Source organism: Hipposideros armiger, unplaced genomic scaffold (genome assembly GCF_001890085.2).
Source record: "Hipposideros armiger isolate ML-2016 unplaced genomic scaffold, ASM189008v1 scaffold_299, whole genome shotgun sequence".
In the NCBI taxonomy this organism is placed as follows: domain Eukaryota; kingdom Metazoa; phylum Chordata; class Mammalia; order Chiroptera; family Hipposideridae; genus Hipposideros; species Hipposideros armiger.
Window position 1 is genome coordinate 1,305,996 of NW_017731649.1, and position 20,114 is coordinate 1,326,109.

A 20,114-nucleotide genomic window follows, 5' to 3' on the forward strand; every position below is an offset into this window, starting at 1 on the left:
TGATATGCATTTGTCACAAGTGGCACCATCTGGACCGCCATCCACGCGTCTCTGTGGAGTTACATTCCACCAGGACCTGAGAACTTCGTTCAGTCTTTGTCAATTCTTTTAGGACTTTTGTCCAAAGATATTTGTGATGTGAGTTTATGACTCTCCTCTAAGGTGAGTAACAATGCCCCAGTCAAGACAGTGAGAGTGCCACCTCTGTCATCAGCTCTGATCCAGGACAGAGCCACCACGTCCTCCGGGCTCGGGTGCCTTCACATGAGGGGAAGCACATGTGGAACGCGTGCGAGATTCTGTCCAGGCCTCCCCTGTGCCTCGACATGTGTCTCTACAGATGAGATGCACGGCCCAGCCCCCATCCCTGTGATGCCCTCTTGGGCAGGGGTGGCATCCAGGGGTCTCCTCCCACCCAGGGATGCCGACCTGTCCTACCCCCTCTTAGGTGTGTTTGCACCTGCTGGGAGCAGCACTTACCTGGCCAGCCTTTCCCTTTCAGATCTCAAAGCTGCTGAGTGTCTTTGGTTCCCTGAGCCCTGCATTTTGACAACATGGGGGTGCCTTGTCTGGTAACCCCTGCTACAGAGACCAGGACCCAAATGACCACCAGGAGGCTCAGGCCACATCCGTCCTTCATGGAGACCTTGAAGGCACATTGCTCAAAGACTATGAGGGTCCGGATGCAGCTGCGGGGCTGACAGATAGTGGCTCAGGGCCCAGACTGTTGGCAGGAAAGTGCATGGGTCTGGCCAAAGCTGATGTCCCTAAGCTGTGCTGGCAGTGAGCTGCCCTCATGTCTGGACCTCACACTCTCTGCCAAGTCGCTCCCCTGGGAGCAGGGCCGGGCTTGGCTTGGCTGGGGACTGTCCCCAAAAAGTCCAGAGTTGTTCACACCTCCTCACTGGATTCCAGGGCTGTGGTTCGGAGAGTATAAGGACTTCCAAGTCCTTCGCAGAGCCCGACACCACCTGGAGTCCGTCGGCCAGAGCCAGAGGTGTGAGCTGGCAGCACCTGCGTTTCCCTTCAGGCCCACTCTGCGCCGTGACCAAAAACACCCTTCATGACAGTCCAGACTCACTGAGCCAAACCTGACTGAGACGTGGAAAGCCACAGAAACCCCGCCAGGGACCCCATTCGCCTACGGGGCCATGCTGGTCGCAGCGAGGACTGAGGGCCATGAGTCCGTTGGAACCCTCCTCCGTCAGGGCGAACACAGACCCCGTTCTGGATACTGGTGAGAGAGGGTGTCCTGCGACTTCCTCATCCAGCTCCTGGGCCCACGGAGCGTGCGTGCTATGAGGACACGCTGGCTCGTCCCCGGTGCCTTCAGGATCGGCTCCCACCATGCCTCAGCCAAATTCACAGAGTCCGGTGACCGCAGCCTCTGCGGCATACGGCTCCAGACCACCCGCGTGTCAGAGCCCTGCCGGGAGGGAGTCGTCACACGCCCGTGTCAGGTCACGAAGACACTGAGGGTGAGCCGTGGAGACAGCGTCTCTGAGGGGACTGGGCCATGGCGAGGGAGCACAGCACTGCCAGGGAGCTTATATTTTCCAATCAATGACCCAAAAAACCCAAATGTGTGGAGAAGTGTATCTCATTTTCATGCCTGGCTTCTACGCATCGCTATTACGCATGTTACATGTTTTCTGTTTCATGAGTAAAATGTATATTAAGCTCTCTCCAACCAAAATCACTTCCCTGAGTATTTTGTTTCTAAATTTTTCAAAGACTTCTTGGTTCGCATATGTAGGTCTAGTCTTTTCCTCTATGTGTGTGTCACAAAACCCATCCATCCACCCCCACTGCCCGAATCGAAGCCGGGCCCATGTCCCCGCAGTCTCCCCTGCGTCTCCCTGCTTCACTGTCTGACTCATTCTGGCTTCTCTCAGCCGAACATGCGTGCTTTCCCTCAACCCCCCGCCTGCATTTCTTTCTCGTTTCCCCGTAGCTGACTCTACCACACTCCTCAAGCATCCCACCGAGCAGGTGGAACGGCCAGAGAAACCCCGAACAGGTGTGCTGTCACTCTCCCAATGAGCCAGCCTGTTCCTCCTGCGCTGTGACGATTCCCAGTGTGTCCTTTCTGCATCTCCTGTCCTCTCCTCTCTGGGGACAGGACGGGCCAGGGGACACGCAGTGAGTACGAATGAAAGGCCTCCTGAAGTTGCTGCCTTTTTCTGAATCATCTCAGAGGTGCCAAAAGTCACTGCCTGGTCCTGTCCTGTTTGACAGTGAGTAGTGGCAGGAAGGCGGATTGCCTAACGACTGTGTCATCCGTTATGCGTGTTTGACATACTGACACCTGCCATGAAAAGAGCTCCCTTCTCCCCGAGGACCCAAAATTCATGTCAGCTGACAGTGGACCAGAGCGACCTGTGGCCCCCCATCCACGTCACCAGCAGGGAACTGGGCTCCCCACTTTAGGGCTTCACTTCCCCCCCATAGAAACTCTTCTCATTCTTTTTAAAAAAGGGAGAGAGATTTGTTTATAGAAAACCTTTTTATAATTTATTTTCTGTTATTAATCTTTAAAGCATAAAACTGAGGCTCTAGCTAGATGCAGGGTTTCAGTGGTGAAATGCTGACCATGTGAACAAATAAATAAATATTTACAGTCTCTGGCAAAACAAATGAAGTTTCATCAATCTGTATGAGAAGTTCGTTTAAAAAAACATAAATAATTTACAAAAAATATGGCACATTGTAAATATTCACATCCTCACCCCACACCACTGTCCTTCGACCAATGCCCAGGACCTACAGTCCTCACGATTTGTGTTCAGTGCCTTCTCCCAACCCGGGTCATCTTAGGGGTGCAGTTCACAGGAGAGAGTGCAGCAACACCAAAGAAAATCAGCCTCAAAGGAAGCAACAAACACAACTTTATCAAATGAAGTGTGGGCGTTAAAACGAAGGTTGCAGATTCTATTTGACATCAAAGTGAAGTCACTCTTAATAGAGAAGGAAGGTTTGCTCACATCAGACAGACAAGACAAAGTCCTCTGCTTAAACCCCTTATGTGGAGTGAGAGTAAGGTTTCCTGCAGAAAGATCACCCCCCTTACAGCAAAATATAAATCAAACCTGTGTATGTGACCATATGACTGACTAATGGGTGGTTCTGGCGAGACAGCACTGACTTTTCATCAGCAAGGTTTTTAAAATCCTGTGTACAGCAGATAAATAACAGTAAAAAAATGTTGAATTAAAGTCACTGGCAACAATATATATTAAGGTTCCGTTATAAACTCTTCATTATTATTTATTCTCTTACATTTTACAGCATGTTTTGTCATGACAACATAAATGATAAAGCTTCGTATTTTGACAGGAAGATATTTTGTTGTTATTGTATCTTTATATTATTCTATGCTAGTTATGTTTATTTCTCAAAATTATACTACATACATGTTCCTTGGCATTTTAAAAATAAGTTATTGTTGAATGGAATTGCATTCTGTATTCATTTAACAAATATTAACACCACATTTATAACTGGAACCTTAATGAGACATGTCACCATGTTGGGTGGGGGGGTGCATTTCCTATGCTTTCGAAGCCTAGACGGGGACTCAGATGCCAAAGTGTGTTTGCCAGCTCGCCGTCTGCCTGCCTGTCTGGTCTCCAGGAGCAGACTTGGGGAAGAAGCTCACGCACAGCTCCGGTGATCAGAATGCAGAATCAAGTGACAAGTGGCCAGGCGTTCTGCCAGGTCTATAACAGCACCACACAGCACGTGTGGCCACCCGCAGTGGTGGCACCTCGCTCTGCTCAACAGTCACACGTGGGGCTTTGCCAGGCCCACGTCTGAGCCACGTGGGAGCTGTTCAGCGGGGATATTCCTTCGCTGATAAAACGCATCTCTGCCGAGGGAGAGGGTCTTCACTATAGGACAAGGGGGGTGCGAGGGGGCCTCATTTATTCTCAGCATCGTTTTTACTGTTCCAAATAGTTAAGGGACATCCTCCATCACGTGACTGCTATCTCCTGGCCTCCTGACTCTGACATCACTTCACCCTTGAGCTGACCTAACAGGGTTGTGTGTTATAGAACAGCTGTGACCCAAGATCAGGGACAAATGTGAGCAGTGGCAGCAGTGTGGTGACATCGTTCCTGCTTAACCTACGAGAATGCTCTCACACAATATTCCCTTCAACTCCGTATACACATAAATACAATAAGTAATTANAAAAAAAAAAACGCAATAGCAAAACGTAAAACTTTCAAACTCTGGCTGCAGACAAAGGCACGGGGCCTCTGAAACCCTGATGTTCCCAGTTAACGTGGTTTTGAGTTTGCAGAGAGGAGTTGGGTGGAGGAAGGGAACTGGAGGTCCCCCTGGGAGCCTCTGGAAGCCTCTGCCGGCCAGGGGGGCGGGGTCTCCCCACCTCACAGATGAGAAAGTTGAATGACTCAGCCAGCCAGCCGCACAGACCAAAAATCTGTGTCCAAAACCTGCACTTTTTTTTTTATCACCAAACAGTGCCTGCCTTTGACAAAAGTTAACCTTTTTGTTCATGCATGGAAGACTTTTAAAGGAAAAGATTATGAAATAATATTAATAGCCCAAGAGTCACGGCTGAGCATCAGGGGCCCTGGTCTCCTCACATTTTTGCTTTACAATTTTACAGCTACCAGTACTTACTGCCTCCTTTTCGGGTCAATAAAAAAAAAAAAAAAAAAGTAATGTCCTCTATGTGGACCAGCTCCTTTGTTACTAGAACTGAGAATCGAAGCGTCTGCTTTCCCCTTTTAGAACAGAACCACGGTTTAAATGCAGCTGCACTCCACCTGGAATGTTCTTGGACTGCGAGCTCCCTCTCGTCACCTTACTGCTCAGCACCATGAGGGACAGGCACAGGGGCAGGGCCGTCCAGAATGACAGAGTCCTGTCCACGAACCTCCCTGACGAGCCCCGGAATCCAGCTTCTACTCATCCTGCAAACCCGTCTGGCACCTCTGCCCGCCCCCCGGCTTTAGTTTACGGGTAGGCCTACCGTGCCCTCCAGCCCCCTGGCGTGTTCCTAGGATGAGACCGTGAACACAGTGCATCGTGACTCCCCTTTTCCAGCTGGCAGGTGTGACAGGGTGGACTGTGTGTACCTTGCCTGGTGACACCCGTGCCTGGGGATGTCCTTGCATGGCCCTCCGTAGTGTCAACACGTTTTCTCTGCCTGGGGACCAGCCTGTCGTCCCCTCTCCAGACTCAGAAGAGCACCTCCATTTCTCTGTTTCTGCTGTTGCATTCCCGTGTTCTGCTCCTTCAGACCCGCCTCGGTCCCGCCTTCACGTTACCCCATCTTCACATATCATTGGCTTGGTACGGGGCTTCCCAAGAAACCATCGATTTTTCCTCTTCGTTTCACAACTGAGCTTCTTAAGAACAGGCAGTCTGCACTGACCCCCTGTTTCCCCTCCCCCCTCAGGTCCCAGTCATGCACATTCCTCCAAGAACCTTCTGGAAATGCCGCTGCCCCTCCCACCTCTCATTTCGTGTCCATGGGCCTTTCTCTGCAGAGAAGTGTGGGGCCAGCAGACCTGCACCCCGCCTCACCCCAGTGGGGCGACCCTCGGGTCTTCCAAATATCCTGGAGGAGAGAAGACAAGGCTGCAAGAGGGACTTGCCACTGGAAGGGAACTGCAGGGCCCCCACTCCAAACCCTGTGCTGAGTTCCACACAGTTTTGCAAAAGGCCTTAGACTCCTTTTTTTCTTAGAAGCAACCCACTCTATCTGAACAAATCCCCTCAGACCCTTATGCAAAGACAGTCACGCACCATTCAGAGCCTCAGGTTGGAGTCTGATGGGGACACATTTGTGACAGCCATTCCTGCCCTGAATTCACCTCCTGTCCCCTTATTCTCGCTGTCAGCCTTCCTCAGGAAATGGTGGGTGCGGGACCTCTGCTGGGAACTGGAGACCCTTCTCTGTGTGCATGAGGGAAGCCCAGTGACATAACATAAAATGCAGTTTAGAACTCAGAACGCTGAGCCCTTGGAAGACGCTTCCCCACTGGGTATGTCAGAGTCCAGCTTTTTTTGCATAAAAGTGGCAGAAACACAACTGTGACACCAGAGAACACCGCTGGTCCCGATCACGCCGCTGAGGCTCCATCTCCACTCCGGGCTCTTTGGAGCAGAACTGCCTGTGAGCCAAGCTGTAGGTCGGACTCACGGCCCCGCCCAGGGCCAGAGCGGGACCATCTCCACAGGAGCTGCCTGGTCGCTCCTGACCCTGTGCTGCATGTCCGGGGCCGGCTCTGACGCCGATCAAGTGCTCACCGTGTCTCACAGTCTCCTCTTCCTTCTTCCTGCTCAGCCCACTGGTGAGCGAAGCCCAGAATTTTGGGACAATGAAAAGCTCTGGGGGTTGGGGCCCCTTCATTTCCAAGGGACCTGCTGTGCCCCCTATGGCCCTGGAGAGATCGGGCTTGGATGACCCACCATGGTGAGCACTGGGGCCCCTCTCCCATGCCCAGCTTCCTGGAACGACCTCCAAAGATGAACGGCTGTGTGTGATATGCATTTGTCACAAGTGGCACCATCTGGACCGCCATCCACGCGTCTCTGTGGAGTTACATTCCACCAGGACCTGAGAACTTCGTTCAGTCTTTGTCAATTCTTTTAGGACTTTTGTCCAAAGATATTTGTGATGTGAGTTTATGACTCTCCTCTAAGGTGAGTAACAATGCCCCAGTCAAGACAGTGAGAGTGCCACCTCTGTCATCAGCTCTGATCCAGGACAGAGCCACCACGTCCTCCGGGCTCGGGTGCCTTCACATGAGGGGAAGCACATGTGGAACGCGTGCGAGATTCTGTCCAGGCCTCCCCTGTGCCTCGACATGTGTCTCTACAGATGAGATGCACGGCCCAGCCCCCATCCCTGTGATGCCCTCTTGGGCAGGGGTGGCATCCAGGGGTCTCCTCCCACCCAGGGATGCCGACCTGTCCTACCCCCTCTTAGGTGTGTTTGCACCTGCTGGGAGCAGCACTTACCTGGCCAGCCTTTCCCTTTCAGATCTCAAAGCTGCTGAGTGTCTTTGGTTCCCTGAGCCCTGCATTTTGACAACATGGGGGTGCCTTGTCTGGTAACCCCTGCTACAGAGACCAGGACCCAAATGACCACCAGGAGGCTCAGGCCACATCCGTCCTTCATGGAGACCTTGAAGGCACATTGCTCAAAGACTATGAGGGTCCGGATGCAGCTGCGGGGCTGACAGATAGTGGCTCAGGGCCCAGACTGTTGGCAGGAAAGTGCATGGGTCTGGCCAAAGCTGATGTCCCTAAGCTGTGCTGGCAGTGAGCTGCCCTCATGTCTGGACCTCACACTCTCTGCCAAGTCGCTCCCCTGGGAGCAGGGCCGGGCTTGGCTTGGCTGGGGACTGTCCCCAAAAAGTCCAGAGTTGTTCACACCTCCTCACTGGATTCCAGGGCTGTGGTTCGGAGAGTATAAGGACTTCCAAGTCCTTCGCAGAGCCCGACACCACCTGGAGTCCGTCGGCCAGAGCCAGAGGTGTGAGCTGGCAGCACCTGCGTTTCCCTTCAGGCCCACTCTGCGCCGTGACCAAAAACACCCTTCATGACAGTCCAGACTCACTGAGCCAAACCTGACTGAGACGTGGAAAGCCACAGAAACCCCGCCAGGGACCCCATTCGCCTACGGGGCCATGCTGGTCGCAGCGAGGACTGAGGGCCATGAGTCCGTTGGAACCCTCCTCCGTCAGGGCGAACACAGACCCCGTTCTGGATACTGGTGAGAGAGGGTGTCCTGCGACTTCCTCATCCAGCTCCTGGGCCCACGGAGCGTGCGTGCTATGAGGACACGCTGGCTCGTCCCCGGTGCCTTCAGGATCGGCTCCCACCATGCCTCAGCCAAATTCACAGAGTCCGGTGACCGCAGCCTCTGCGGCATACGGCTCCAGACCACCCGCGTGTCAGAGCCCTGCCGGGAGGGAGTCGTCACACGCCCGTGTCAGGTCACGAAGACACTGAGGGTGAGCCGTGGAGACAGCGTCTCTGAGGGGACTGGGCCATGGCGAGGGAGCACAGCACTGCCAGGGAGCTTATATTTTCCAATCAATGACCCAAAAAACCCAAATGTGTGGAGAAGTGTATCTCATTTTCATGCCTGGCTTCTACGCATCGCTATTACGCATGTTACATGTTTTCTGTTTCATGAGTAAAATGTATATTAAGCTCTCTCCAACCAAAATCACTTCCCTGAGTATTTTGTTTCTAAATTTTTCAAAGACTTCTTGGTTCGCATATGTAGGTCTAGTCTTTTCCTCTATGTGTGTGTCACAAAACCCATCCATCCACCCCCACTGCCCGAATCGAAGCCGGGCCCATGTCCCCGCAGTCTCCCCTGCGTCTCCCTGCTTCACTGTCTGACTCATTCTGGCTTCTCTCAGCCGAACATGCGTGCTTTCCCTCAACCCCCCGCCTGCATTTCTTTCTCGTTTCCCCGTAGCTGACTCTACCACACTCCTCAAGCATCCCACCGAGCAGGTGGAACGGCCAGAGAAACCCCGAACAGGTGTGCTGTCACTCTCCCAATGAGCCAGCCTGTTCCTCCTGCGCTGTGACGATTCCCAGTGTGTCCTTTCTGCATCTCCTGTCCTCTCCTCTCTGGGGACAGGACGGGCCAGGGGACACGCAGTGAGTACGAATGAAAGGCCTCCTGAAGTTGCTGCCTTTTTCTGAATCATCTCAGAGGTGCCAAAAGTCACTGCCTGGTCCTGTCCTGTTTGACAGTGAGTAGTGGCAGGAAGGCGGATTGCCTAACGACTGTGTCATCCGTTATGCGTGTTTGACATACTGACACCTGCCATGAAAAGAGCTCCCTTCTCCCCGAGGACCCAAAATTCATGTCAGCTGACAGTGGACCAGAGCGACCTGTGGCCCCCCATCCACGTCACCAGCAGGGAACTGGGCTCCCCACTTTAGGGCTTCACTTCCCCCCCATAGAAACTCTTCTCATTCTTTTTAAAAAAGGGAGAGAGATTTGTTTATAGAAAACCTTTTTATAATTTATTTTCTGTTATTAATCTTTAAAGCATAAAACTGAGGCTCTAGCTAGATGCAGGGTTTCAGTGGTGAAATGCTGACCATGTGAACAAATAAATAAATATTTACAGTCTCTGGCAAAACAAATGAAGTTTCATCAATCTGTATGAGAAGTTCGTTTAAAAAAACATAAATAATTTACAAAAAATATGGCACATTGTAAATATTCACATCCTCACCCCACACCACTGTCCTTCGACCAATGCCCAGGACCTACAGTCCTCACGATTTGTGTTCAGTGCCTTCTCCCAACCCGGGTCATCTTAGGGGTGCAGTTCACAGGAGAGAGTGCAGCAACACCAAAGAAAATCAGCCTCAAAGGAAGCAACAAACACAACTTTATCAAATGAAGTGTGGGCGTTAAAACGAAGGTTGCAGATTCTATTTGACATCAAAGTGAAGTCACTCTTAATAGAGAAGGAAGGTTTGCTCACATCAGACAGACAAGACAAAGTCCTCTGCTTAAACCCCTTATGTGGAGTGAGAGTAAGGTTTCCTGCAGAAAGATCACCCCCCTTACAGCAAAATATAAATCAAACCTGTGTATGTGACCATATGACTGACTAATGGGTGGTTCTGGCGAGACAGCACTGACTTTTCATCAGCAAGGTTTTTAAAATCCTGTGTACAGCAGATAAATAACAGTAAAAAAATGTTGAATTAAAGTCACTGGCAACAATATATATTAAGGTTCCGTTATAAACTCTTCATTATTATTTATTCTCTTACATTTTACAGCATGTTTTGTCATGACAACATAAATGATAAAGCTTCGTATTTTGACAGGAAGATATTTTGTTGTTATTGTATCTTTATATTATTCTATGCTAGTTATGTTTATTTCTCAAAATTATACTACATACATGTTCCTTGGCATTTTAAAAATAAGTTATTGTTGAATGGAATTGCATTCTGTATTCATTTAACAAATATTAACACCACATTTATAACTGGAACCTTAATGAGACATGTCACCATGTTGGGTGGGGGGGTGCATTTCCTATGCTTTCGAAGCCTAGACGGGGACTCAGATGCCAAAGTGTGTTTGCCAGCTCGCCGTCTGCCTGCCTGTCTGGTCTCCAGGAGCAGACTTGGGGAAGAAGCTCACGCACAGCTCCGGTGATCAGAATGCAGAATCAAGTGACAAGTGGCCAGGCGTTCTGCCAGGTCTATAACAGCACCACACAGCACGTGTGGCCACCCGCAGTGGTGGCACCTCGCTCTGCTCAACAGTCACACGTGGGGCTTTGCCAGGCCCACGTCTGAGCCACGTGGGAGCTGTTCAGCGGGGATATTCCTTCGCTGATAAAACGCATCTCTGCCGAGGGAGAGGGTCTTCACTATAGGACAAGGGGGGTGCGAGGGGGCCTCATTTATTCTCAGCATCGTTTTTACTGTTCCAAATAGTTAAGGGACATCCTCCATCACGTGACTGCTATCTCCTGGCCTCCTGACTCTGACATCACTTCACCCTTGAGCTGACCTAACAGGGTTGTGTGTTATAGAACAGCTGTGACCCAAGATCAGGGACAAATGTGAGCAGTGGCAGCAGTGTGGTGACATCGTTCCTGCTTAACCTACGAGAATGCTCTCACACAATATTCCCTTCAACTCCGTATACACATAAATACAATAAGTAATTACATTTTATATGTAAACGTCCTTCTTTTTAAACAAACAAGAAACAAACAATGTCATGTTATGTCAATTGTCACTCCACATAAAGTCATGTATCGGCAAACATTTTTCTGCAGTGTGTTGGATGTTCATCTCTGGGTCCCGTTAACCTTTATCCTCGAAGGCACTTGGGCTTGGGGTTGATGACAGGAGGTGAAGAACCATGGAAGTTAAGGTCAAGGACAGCAGGTGCTGCTAGAGAGAGAGAAGCCGGAAGTACCAGGGTGGACTGAGGTGTCTAGGTAACAGCATCTACAGTACGTGGCTGGAAATGCAGCAAATCTTGTTTACGCATCTGCAAAACAGTACACAGAATTAGGACAGTGGGGCCATGGGTTCAGTTTCAGTGTATCTTGTTTTGCATACAACCTAAAACATTATTTTAATTGAAAGAAAAACACACAACAATAGGGTTGGACGTATGAATGGTTGGATTGATGGATGGATGGATGGAAGGATGGAAGGATGGTTGGAAGGAGGGATGGGTGGATGGAAGGATGGATGGATGGATGGAAGGATGGATGGATGGATAGAAGGAGGGATGAAGAGTTGGGAGGAAGGAAGGAAAGGAGGGAGGGAATCACAAAAGGTCACTTAACATGAGGAAAAGGAAACTTCACCAGACAAAAGAAGATAAATCAATGTTCTGCATTCCCTTCATCTCTACTTGATGTGCGATTTTCAATGTGTGATTTTTGAAAAGCATAATTGAGCTTTAATTACCTCATCTGCACAAAGGGGATATTTTCACATCTATATGAAGGTACGGAATTAGACCAGGTGGGAGTCAAACTCACTTCCGGGTCTATGATGCTTTGGCATAAAGAGGTAACTAAAGAGAACCAACCGATCTACTTCTCTTTCCTCCCTCCCTCCCTTCCTCCCTTCCTTCCTTCCTCCCTTCCTTCCTTCCTCCTTTCTTTCCTTTTCTTTCTTTCTTTCATTTTTAGCAAGACTAACAGTCTAAAATTCCATTCCAGCCCTGAAGGTGTAGAACATCTAGGAAGCTATAGGACAGAGTGCAGTGGAGATGGGCTGGGACTGTGAATAACGGAAAAATGCCTGTTCTACCAAAGGCATCCACGTTCAATTATAACAAACAAATAAAAAGCAACTCGAGCCGACCAAACAAAACATCTGCCACGGATGGGCCACTAGCTTATTGCCCTGAAGTGTAGCTTTTGTGAAGGGAAAGGCGTATGCGTGCCATCTCGTTCTCAGCTGGCCCTGCACTCACCTCTGCATTCATACTTGAGGTCCGAGAAATAGACCATTTCTTGAGAGAAGACAAACAGGCCCAGCCGGCCGCCAGCGTAGGTGTGGTCGTAGATGGGTCCTGAGTCCGCCATGATCTGCTTCCCTTCGTGCACTAAGACTCTGGGCAGGGGCAGGAGAAAGGAGACGAGGCGGCCTCTGTGAAGCACGCTCATCAGGCAGCGGGAGGTCAGCGTTCTCCTCGAGTGCCACCAACAGAGACACAGCCTTGTCCCGTGTGGGGTTCACCACTGGCTCTGCCTCTGACAGCCAAAGAGCGGCTTTTCCTAGTCCCACTCCAGGCAGTCAGTGGCCTTCCCTCAGCCCGGGCACCAGGTCCCCCCACGGTGCCCTCCATGTCCTGGCCTTCATGGGCGTGACAGCCACGTGCTCACCCACCACCTGAGCTGCATGAAGACCAGGATGGGACTACACGCCTGAGGCCGCCCTCGTAGGAAGAAACACGTGAGCCAACAGGGGGGCTCCCGTGGCTGCATCGCGCCCGGCCACCCGTCCGCACCCCCGCTCAGACCTGCTCATGATTCCGGACACACGACACACCCACCTAGGTCGCGCTCTTTCTAACTAAGTTTAACGTAATGAGAAAACTTGAATTTAAATCGTCCATATTTTGTTTTACCCAAAATCCATCACTAATGCTGTCACACCAAGAGAACAAGATTCTGTCAGACCAATAACATTTGTGAAAGAAAGTTTTCTTCCATCCAAGATGTGTTTTAAAGTCAGCCATTTACATGTCAGAACCAACATGAACCTGTTCTCCAAATGCAGCCGTTGTGAATTTGGCAGAGATGAGGTCGTTTGCACTGCCTTCTCCCCATGCCCAGGGCGCCCGTCAGGAGGACACACTCATCCCCCAAGTTATTTTACCATGACAAGTTTGATTTTCTGCTCTTCACTAGTTTTGGTTTTGCTTTTTAAAAACTAAGTGCTGTGTAGTAGAAGATGCAAGACTGACAAAACAAGGCACTTAAAGCAGAAAAAAAAACAGAAAAACATGCTGACAGACTTCACCCTGGCTTATCAGTCTTCGTGCTCAAACTGGCCATGCTGTGCAAAGGCGTCCTAACGTGACACCCGCCTGATACAAACGTCGGCGGTGCGAGCTGCCCTTACCGTATGTAACCAGTCTTCGGCCTGTGGGTCAGGTGCCACCTGTACGCGGTGTAGTCTTTCCAGCCAATATTTTTGGGGTCATGCCATAATGTACGGACCTGAGGGAGAAGCGTCACTCTTGAGGACAACTGGCACTGAGTCTCACCCACAGTGTGACAACACCAAACGGGAAATGACGACATGACTGCAAATCAGCCCCTGTGACTCATGTGTGTGGATCAAAACCAGCGACAGGCAACAAGCAGCTCATGCCAAGGGCACAGGAACCAGAGCCAGGCTCATGGGTTCACACACTGGGTCCCCTGCTCCCTCAGCCTGCGACCTCGGGCGAACCCTTACGGGTCCGCCGTCCAGCTCTCCCTACCTCTAGAAGAGGATAGAAATGGGGTCCATTTGCAAGGGGATCACCAGCCATATTTACACAAGCACCAGGCATGGTGTCTTTAATAGGAGAGGGACCCAGGAAAAGATCATTCAAAGCATCGTGATGAGCTACAGTTAACAGAAGCCAGGGTGGGGGTGTCTTTGGAAGGGCTAGGACTCCCCCCCCACCCTGAAAATGTGGCCTGGTGGCTGCAAGGCCACATCAGAAGACCCTGCCGCCCGCCTCGGTGCGCCTCACCTGCCCCGCCGTGTTCCCGGTGTGCCACAGAGCGTTCCTCAGGTGCTCGCCTGTCCCCGTGGTGGAGTTGACCACCTTGAGGGACACGCCCGAGTAGCCGTAGGCCCGGGTGGGCTGGTCCTCCCAGTAGGTCTGAGTCACCTGCTTCCACATGACCACATAGAAGCGGCTGCTGGACTGGTAGCCGAAGACAAAGCCGGCGTAGTCATCGTCCCGGTCGGTGTTGACGTAAAACGTGCCGCTGAAGTCCACAGACCCAAACTCATCAAAACCTGGATGCCACAGGGAACATTCGGCCGTAAGAGTAAGTCCCAACCAGCCTTTACGGGACGCCTGCACTCCTGGACACTGGACGGAGCTCAGCGGAAGGGGCAGCTGTCCTCCCTACTCCCACTCAGGTCCTGTGACTGCGGGATTAATGAAATGTATGGGATTTCAATTTTCTTGTCCCCATTTATTGAGTTACGGCAGAGCTCTCCGGTATTACGTACATGTATAGACCAAGTTCCTACGGTGAGATGGCTCCCTGAAAATGGAATTTCTGGGATGCGTGCTCCCCCAAGTTCTGTCAAGCATATTTGGGCAGACGGTTTTGCAGACCAAGGGAGGGTTGGGCTACCAGAAGGACACACCCGTGGCACCCCGTGGCTTTAGAGAGAGGCCGCATGCTCTGTGGGCACCGTGGACCCAGGCATGTACTTTGAAGGCTCACCGACAGCAATGCCAGGGTCGGAGTTAGCTGTCTGCACCAGCTCCTTGCCCTGATGGCGGATGACCCAGGTGGGGTCGATCTGCGTGGTGCCCTTGGGGTCCAGGTGCACCATCTGGAAGTTCCTGAAGTCGGTCTCACTGATGGCATTGTTTTCAGGGCACACATCGTCAATATCCAGGACACTGTCATTGTCAAAGTCGTCTTTACAAGCATCTCCTCGCCCGTCACCTGTCACCAAGGACAAGAGGCAAAACAAGAGGACAGAGGAGACAGCTTGTCATTGGCCATTCGGTGTCTGAGAAAAGTTACCAGGTGATTCTCCAAAAACCCACAGGCAAGCGCCTTGCAGTGTGGGGCGGGTTGGTGCTTATAAGCTCTAGAACTCTTGGCTTCCATGCCCGAGGAGTCCTGACACTCTTCACAACACCGCTGACAAATACTGCAAGGAAGCCTGCCATCGTCACCGCCCCCGGGGAGCCACTTCCCGCCTCACTCTGAGCTCGCAATGGGGCACTGAACCCCAGGGACTGAAGGCTTTTTCTCATGTTTTCAGAACGTCTGTTTTTACCTTTCATACTCATCCCTGCCTGTAGTCTATTTGGCATTTAGAGCAGCATTCTCACACTAACAAGGGTTCCCCTAGTCCAGCGGTTCTCAACCTGTGGGTCACGACCCCTTTGGGGGTCGAACGACCCTTTCACAGGGGTCGCCTAAGACCATCGGAAAACAAAAAGATACTTACATTACGATTCATAACAGTAGCAAAATTACAGTTATAGAGTAGCAACGAAAATAATTTTATGGTTGGGGGTCACCACAACATGAGGAACTGTATTAAGGGGTCACGGCGTTAGGAAGGTTGAGAACCGCTGCCCTAGAAGATCTGGGCTCCTATTTTAGAAGCTTCTTGTCTGATTCTCCAGTGAGGTGGTGGGAACGGCAGGAGCGGCTGGGAATGTGGGGGAAGTAAACACTGTACCTTCATCACTGTACCCGCTCACGGCAATAATGACAACCCACAGCAGGTCACGGTTTCCCAGACTAGCCCAGCTTAGTGCCTAGTGCCTTGGAAGGAGAAAAGGATCCGACGTTCCCCCACCGTCTTCCACTATGTCTCCCTCTGTTCAGTGAGACGCACTCCAGTTTCCTCACTCATGTGTAAGGAAACAAAACCACCGAGAGGCTGCTGTGTGTGTCGGCCTCTCCTGCTTCCCCGGGCAAAAGCCCAAGGCCTCTGCTGGGACCACAGGTTCCCTCCACAAGCTGAGCGACTGTGGGGACTGATCGCACCGTTCTCACATCGGGATAGACTCGTGTTCTCTGAGAGCCCCAGGGCTGCCTTCAGATCAGCGCGTCTCACGGCTCCTTAGCCATGATGGCTCACACACCCAGGGACCCGCTGCCCCGTTTGTGTGCCCTCCACGCCGTGCGTGCAGTCAGCGGGCTCCGCCTGGAAGCCACTCCGTCACAGCCGAAATCGGAAGCCTGAGGACGCCTAGAGGTGCACCGCCGACCCAGTGACTCACCTGGGGCTCCAGCAGGAAAGGCTGCTGCCCACCCCGGGCTGTGCCCACGAAGGTCCCAGCCTGCCACAGACCAGCTCAGTGCGTCCACTGCTGGGACACAGGTCTTTTCCAGGCTATTTCCCATTCCCACCATTTGGTTTGCTTTGCTCTTAAAGAAATAAACCCTCTCTGTCCCCTCACTGTCATACCACACCAGATTTCTGCAGCATTCTGTCTTTCATTGGCATTTCTTCATAGAGATCACCAAGAGTTTTGAAAATTATGCAGAAGCTGTGACCTCTGCTCACCTGGACACGCTGGACGGACACACGTCAACATAAATGTGTGCTAGGTGGAGCCCAGCAAGAGATCTGAGGAAACCAGCCTCCCACCCCCTCCCGCCCCCGCCCCTGGCTTTCAGTCACCTACCATCTGAGTCTTCCTGGTCGGGGTTGAAGACCAGTCGGCAGTTGTCCCTGTCGTCGGGCACCCCATCGTTGTCATCGTCCGAGTCGCAGGCGTCGCCCTTGCCGTCACTGTCATGGTCAGCCTGGTTGGCATTGGAAACGTAGGGACAGTTGTCCTGGTTGTTCTGGTGGCCATCCTCATCAATGTCCTCATTGTTGTCACACTGGTCACCCACGAGGTCATTGTCCACGTCGGTCTGGAGACAGAGCATGGGGGCGGCAGCGTTGAGCATTCATCCAGTGGAATGGGTGCCGGACAGAAAGTCACCTGTGGACGTTTGGGCTGCACCACTTGGTCCCACCTGTGAGCAGCTGGGACACCAAGTGGAAGGTGCTCCCTGAGGTCACACCGCGGTCTGCACACGACTGGCGTGGAACCTGCATCTCCCTCCCAGCTACCTCTCTACAGGGGCTCGCTTTACGTAAGGAAGGTGGGAACATATCAGCTCCAGAATCAAGTCCCTTAGACATCGTCTGCTGTGGTATTTCCTACATTATGTTCTCACTGTGTCTTCCAAAGACACTTCTGGGAAAAAAGCAATTCCTCTGATTATGTCAGGAAAAGACAGAGGAGACACTACAGGGAGACACAATCCCCCTTCAGACAGTGAGACGAAGGCCGCTGCTCGCTTGGCCTGTGGCCACAAGATAGAGTCCTGCTTAGAACGGAGGTCAGTTACAATTACTGTGAAGCCGATGTTGTCATGTCTTGGCAGAGCTAACGGAAAGCCAGAAAGACATACGTATCCACGGCCAATCAGGCCCCTGAGCCCTCCTCCGGCTCAGACACACCTATCAGGCGGCTCGCCCATCACCTGATCGGGGTTGTGCACCAGGGGGCAGTTGTCACAGTGGTCGCCCACACCGTCGCCGTCGGTGTCTCTCTGGTCAGTGTTGTAGACGTAGGGACAATTGTCTCGCTCGTTGAAGACATCTGCAGGCATCCAACAGGACAGGGGGCACGCTTAGCTCAGGAAAAGCACCTTGCTTTTCCCATCGCATCAGATAACTTACAACCAAGCTTTTATTTCATAAAAAAAATGATCTAAGAATATGGTAAAATGTGAAAAGTGTTAGATTCATGGAAACATAAATGTCCAATTTCTCATTAATATTAAATACCCTTAGTTTAAACTAGAACCAGCTCCTGGAGGTTTCGGGGTAATACGCCTGAGGGGAGTTGTTGAATGTGTCACCCCAGGGTCACTCTGTGAGCCCACTATGCTGAGTGTGTCCCCTAATGTCCACTCAGGAAACATGCACCAAGCACCTGGGAACTGGTTGCCTTTGGGTTACACAGCCCTGTCGTCCATTCCCCCCACTAGGGGGAAAGTAACAAGGGCAGAGATGATGGGGGTTTAGGCCTAATAGCTTGTTTTAAGAAACCTGAACATAGATCATGAATTCCACCAAGACTGGAATTATGAAAAAACATGACCTAACCCTGGACCTCCACACCACAGCTGTCAGTGATCAGGCACACGGGGCAACCTCACAAAGCGGGGTGTCAAAGGGAAAACGTGGAGACAAGGCTGGGGCATCTGTCTTGTCCTGGCCAGGAGGGGGTTGACAGGGGAGGAGGGGCAGCTGGGGTCCAGGGGAGGTGACAAAGGACCCTGAAGAAACACGGGGCGTTGGCACATCCCAGGCGTCGGGTCTGAAGGAGAGGCCCAGCAGCCAAAGCCCTAGGGGCCAGCATGCTGAATGCTGTCCTGGGGGCACTGGGCCCTCGGGTTAAAGGGGTGTCTCGTGGGGTCGGAGGTTCGGTCCGGGGGTACCTGGAAGCTGGGGGAGGTTTGCAATGCATGACTCAGAGAATGGAGAGAAATAAGGGCCTGAACGTGTACATCGCAGGACGGAGGCGAACGCGGACTCAGGCCTCCCTCGGAAGCAGCTGGGTGAGGGGAGGTGTCTGGGGCGGGCGCTTCCTTAGAAGACGCAGCACCGGGCCCCAGAGCACCGGGCCCCAGAGCACCGGGCCCCAGAGGCTGTGCTAGGAGCCGGCCAGGCAGGGGCGGAAAGAGCAAAGCTGCTCTGTCCTCGGGGCGGTCCCGAGGCTGGCCACCTGTCGCTGCCCTTGGGGAGGCCGGGCTCTGGGAGCCAGCACGACCCACGTCCTCTTACGTCAGCACCCAGACGAGCTGGGCCCGCGCAGGCGGCGCCGAGTGAGACGCGAAGCCACGGGCCCTCCCGGCCGTGGCTGTGACCCCTCCCGCCACTGACCGTCCCCGTCGATGTCCACGGAGCACGCATCGCCCTCGCCGTTGTTGTCTGTGTCGATCTGCGCAGGGTTGTGCACGTAGGGGCAGTTGTCACAGCGGTCCCCAACCTCATCTTTGTCGTAGTCAAACTGACGGGGGTTGAAGAGAAGCTGGCAGTTGTCCTAGGAGGGAGCAGGGGGTCATGAGCGAGCCCAGGAACCAGAGCAGAGCCGGCGAGCCCCAGCCGGACACCCCGGCTCAGATCATTGTAAATGACAGAGGCACCTGCCCCGTCAGGATGCTCAGACTTCCTACAGCTAACGTGACACTCCGTGCACCTCGTGGGGAATATAGATACTAAGCGTCAATCGATGGGTCAGGGAACGTCAGAGGTGGTAAAGCTGTGAGTAAAAACGTTCGTGGTGCGACCCGCCGGCGCTGCACTGTGTGCTGACAACAAGCCATTTGCTCTGCAGCGGTTGTCTCAGGAAATGGTGCCGTGTAAGCACTGCCACAGAGGCAAGTGCACCGCTCCTGCGGGGACCGCCCCGCCCATCCCAAGGCAGGCAGACATGTCCCTTTTATGCAATTAACGTAAACTATTAAAAACGTTTCCAGCAGAGCACCGCAGACAGCTGCACGCTCTGGTTGGTCCACTTGCTTTTGTAAACGACCAGCATGTCTGTCAGAGACAACCACTGAGGCAGGAGCACAGCCCCCGACAATCCGCGGGGACGGCCGAGTGTAAGGCTCTCAGCCCTCTCTGAACCCTCTACTCCCAAAACCCAGAGCAGGCGCTCAAACGGCACACCCCCTGACCTTCTCATCACTGACGCCGTCATTGTCGTCGTCGTCATCACAGGCGTCGCCAATGCCGTCCTTGTCAAAATCTTCTTGCCCGGAATTAGGCAGGAGGGGGCAGTTGTCCTGCGGTCAGAGGAGGTGACACGTGATGAAGGCGTACCTGAGAGCCTCTGCGCTGGAAGGCGGACGCAGGAGAGCCTGAGGCTCACAGCGAGTTCAGAGGCACCTGCTTTTCTCTGAGGTGCTGCCCTGGAAATCACGTCACCACTCCCAGGGCACCGAGACAAACGCCTGTCCTGAGCCAGGATCCCTGTGAGCTGCCCAGAGGGGAGGAGCCCGGAGGTAAACGGACGGCTGCTCCCAGGAAACGCGGGGTACACGGCCTCACTGTCCCCTCCCGCCCAGGGCTCCCGCGATCCCGTCGGCCAGGAGCGGCCGCAACCTGCCCAGAAACTGCGTCAGGCCCCACGCCACCTCCCCTGGCTCAGCGCTTCCTGGCAGGCAGGAGACTTGCCTCTCAGTCCAACTAAATTATAATTTAGACACGAACGGCAGCAGGGAGCTGGGAACACCAGAAGGGGAAGATGGAAAAGCCGGTGACACGGGCCTCGCAGGGGCCGGCCGGGTGGCCTCGGCATGCACTCGGCGCGGCCCATGTCTCCCCAG

General features: G+C 52.7%; 1 protein-coding gene across 1 annotated transcript in view; it reads right to left on the reverse strand.

The window, feature by feature from the left end:
- Positions 1-9,044: 9,044 nt before the first annotated feature.
- The window catches only part of THBS2 (thrombospondin 2), a 28,048-nt gene continuing 16,978 nt past the window's right edge, over positions 9,045-20,114 (reverse strand). Inside the window, exons 14-22 of the mRNA XM_019659444.1 lie at positions 19,464-19,571; positions 18,667-18,826; positions 17,259-17,377; positions 16,406-16,640; positions 14,472-14,699; positions 13,760-14,031; positions 13,138-13,235; positions 11,984-12,123; positions 9,045-11,041 (exon numbers count right to left, since the gene is read on the reverse strand). Of these exons, the coding sequence (XP_019514989.1) occupies positions 11,034-11,041; positions 11,984-12,123; positions 13,138-13,235; positions 13,760-14,031; positions 14,472-14,699; positions 16,406-16,640; positions 17,259-17,377; positions 18,667-18,826; positions 19,464-19,571 (1,368 nt within the window). The 3' untranslated portion in view covers positions 9,045-11,033. The remainder of the gene's footprint in view (positions 11,042-11,983; positions 12,124-13,137; positions 13,236-13,759; positions 14,032-14,471; positions 14,700-16,405; positions 16,641-17,258; positions 17,378-18,666; positions 18,827-19,463; positions 19,572-20,114) is intronic.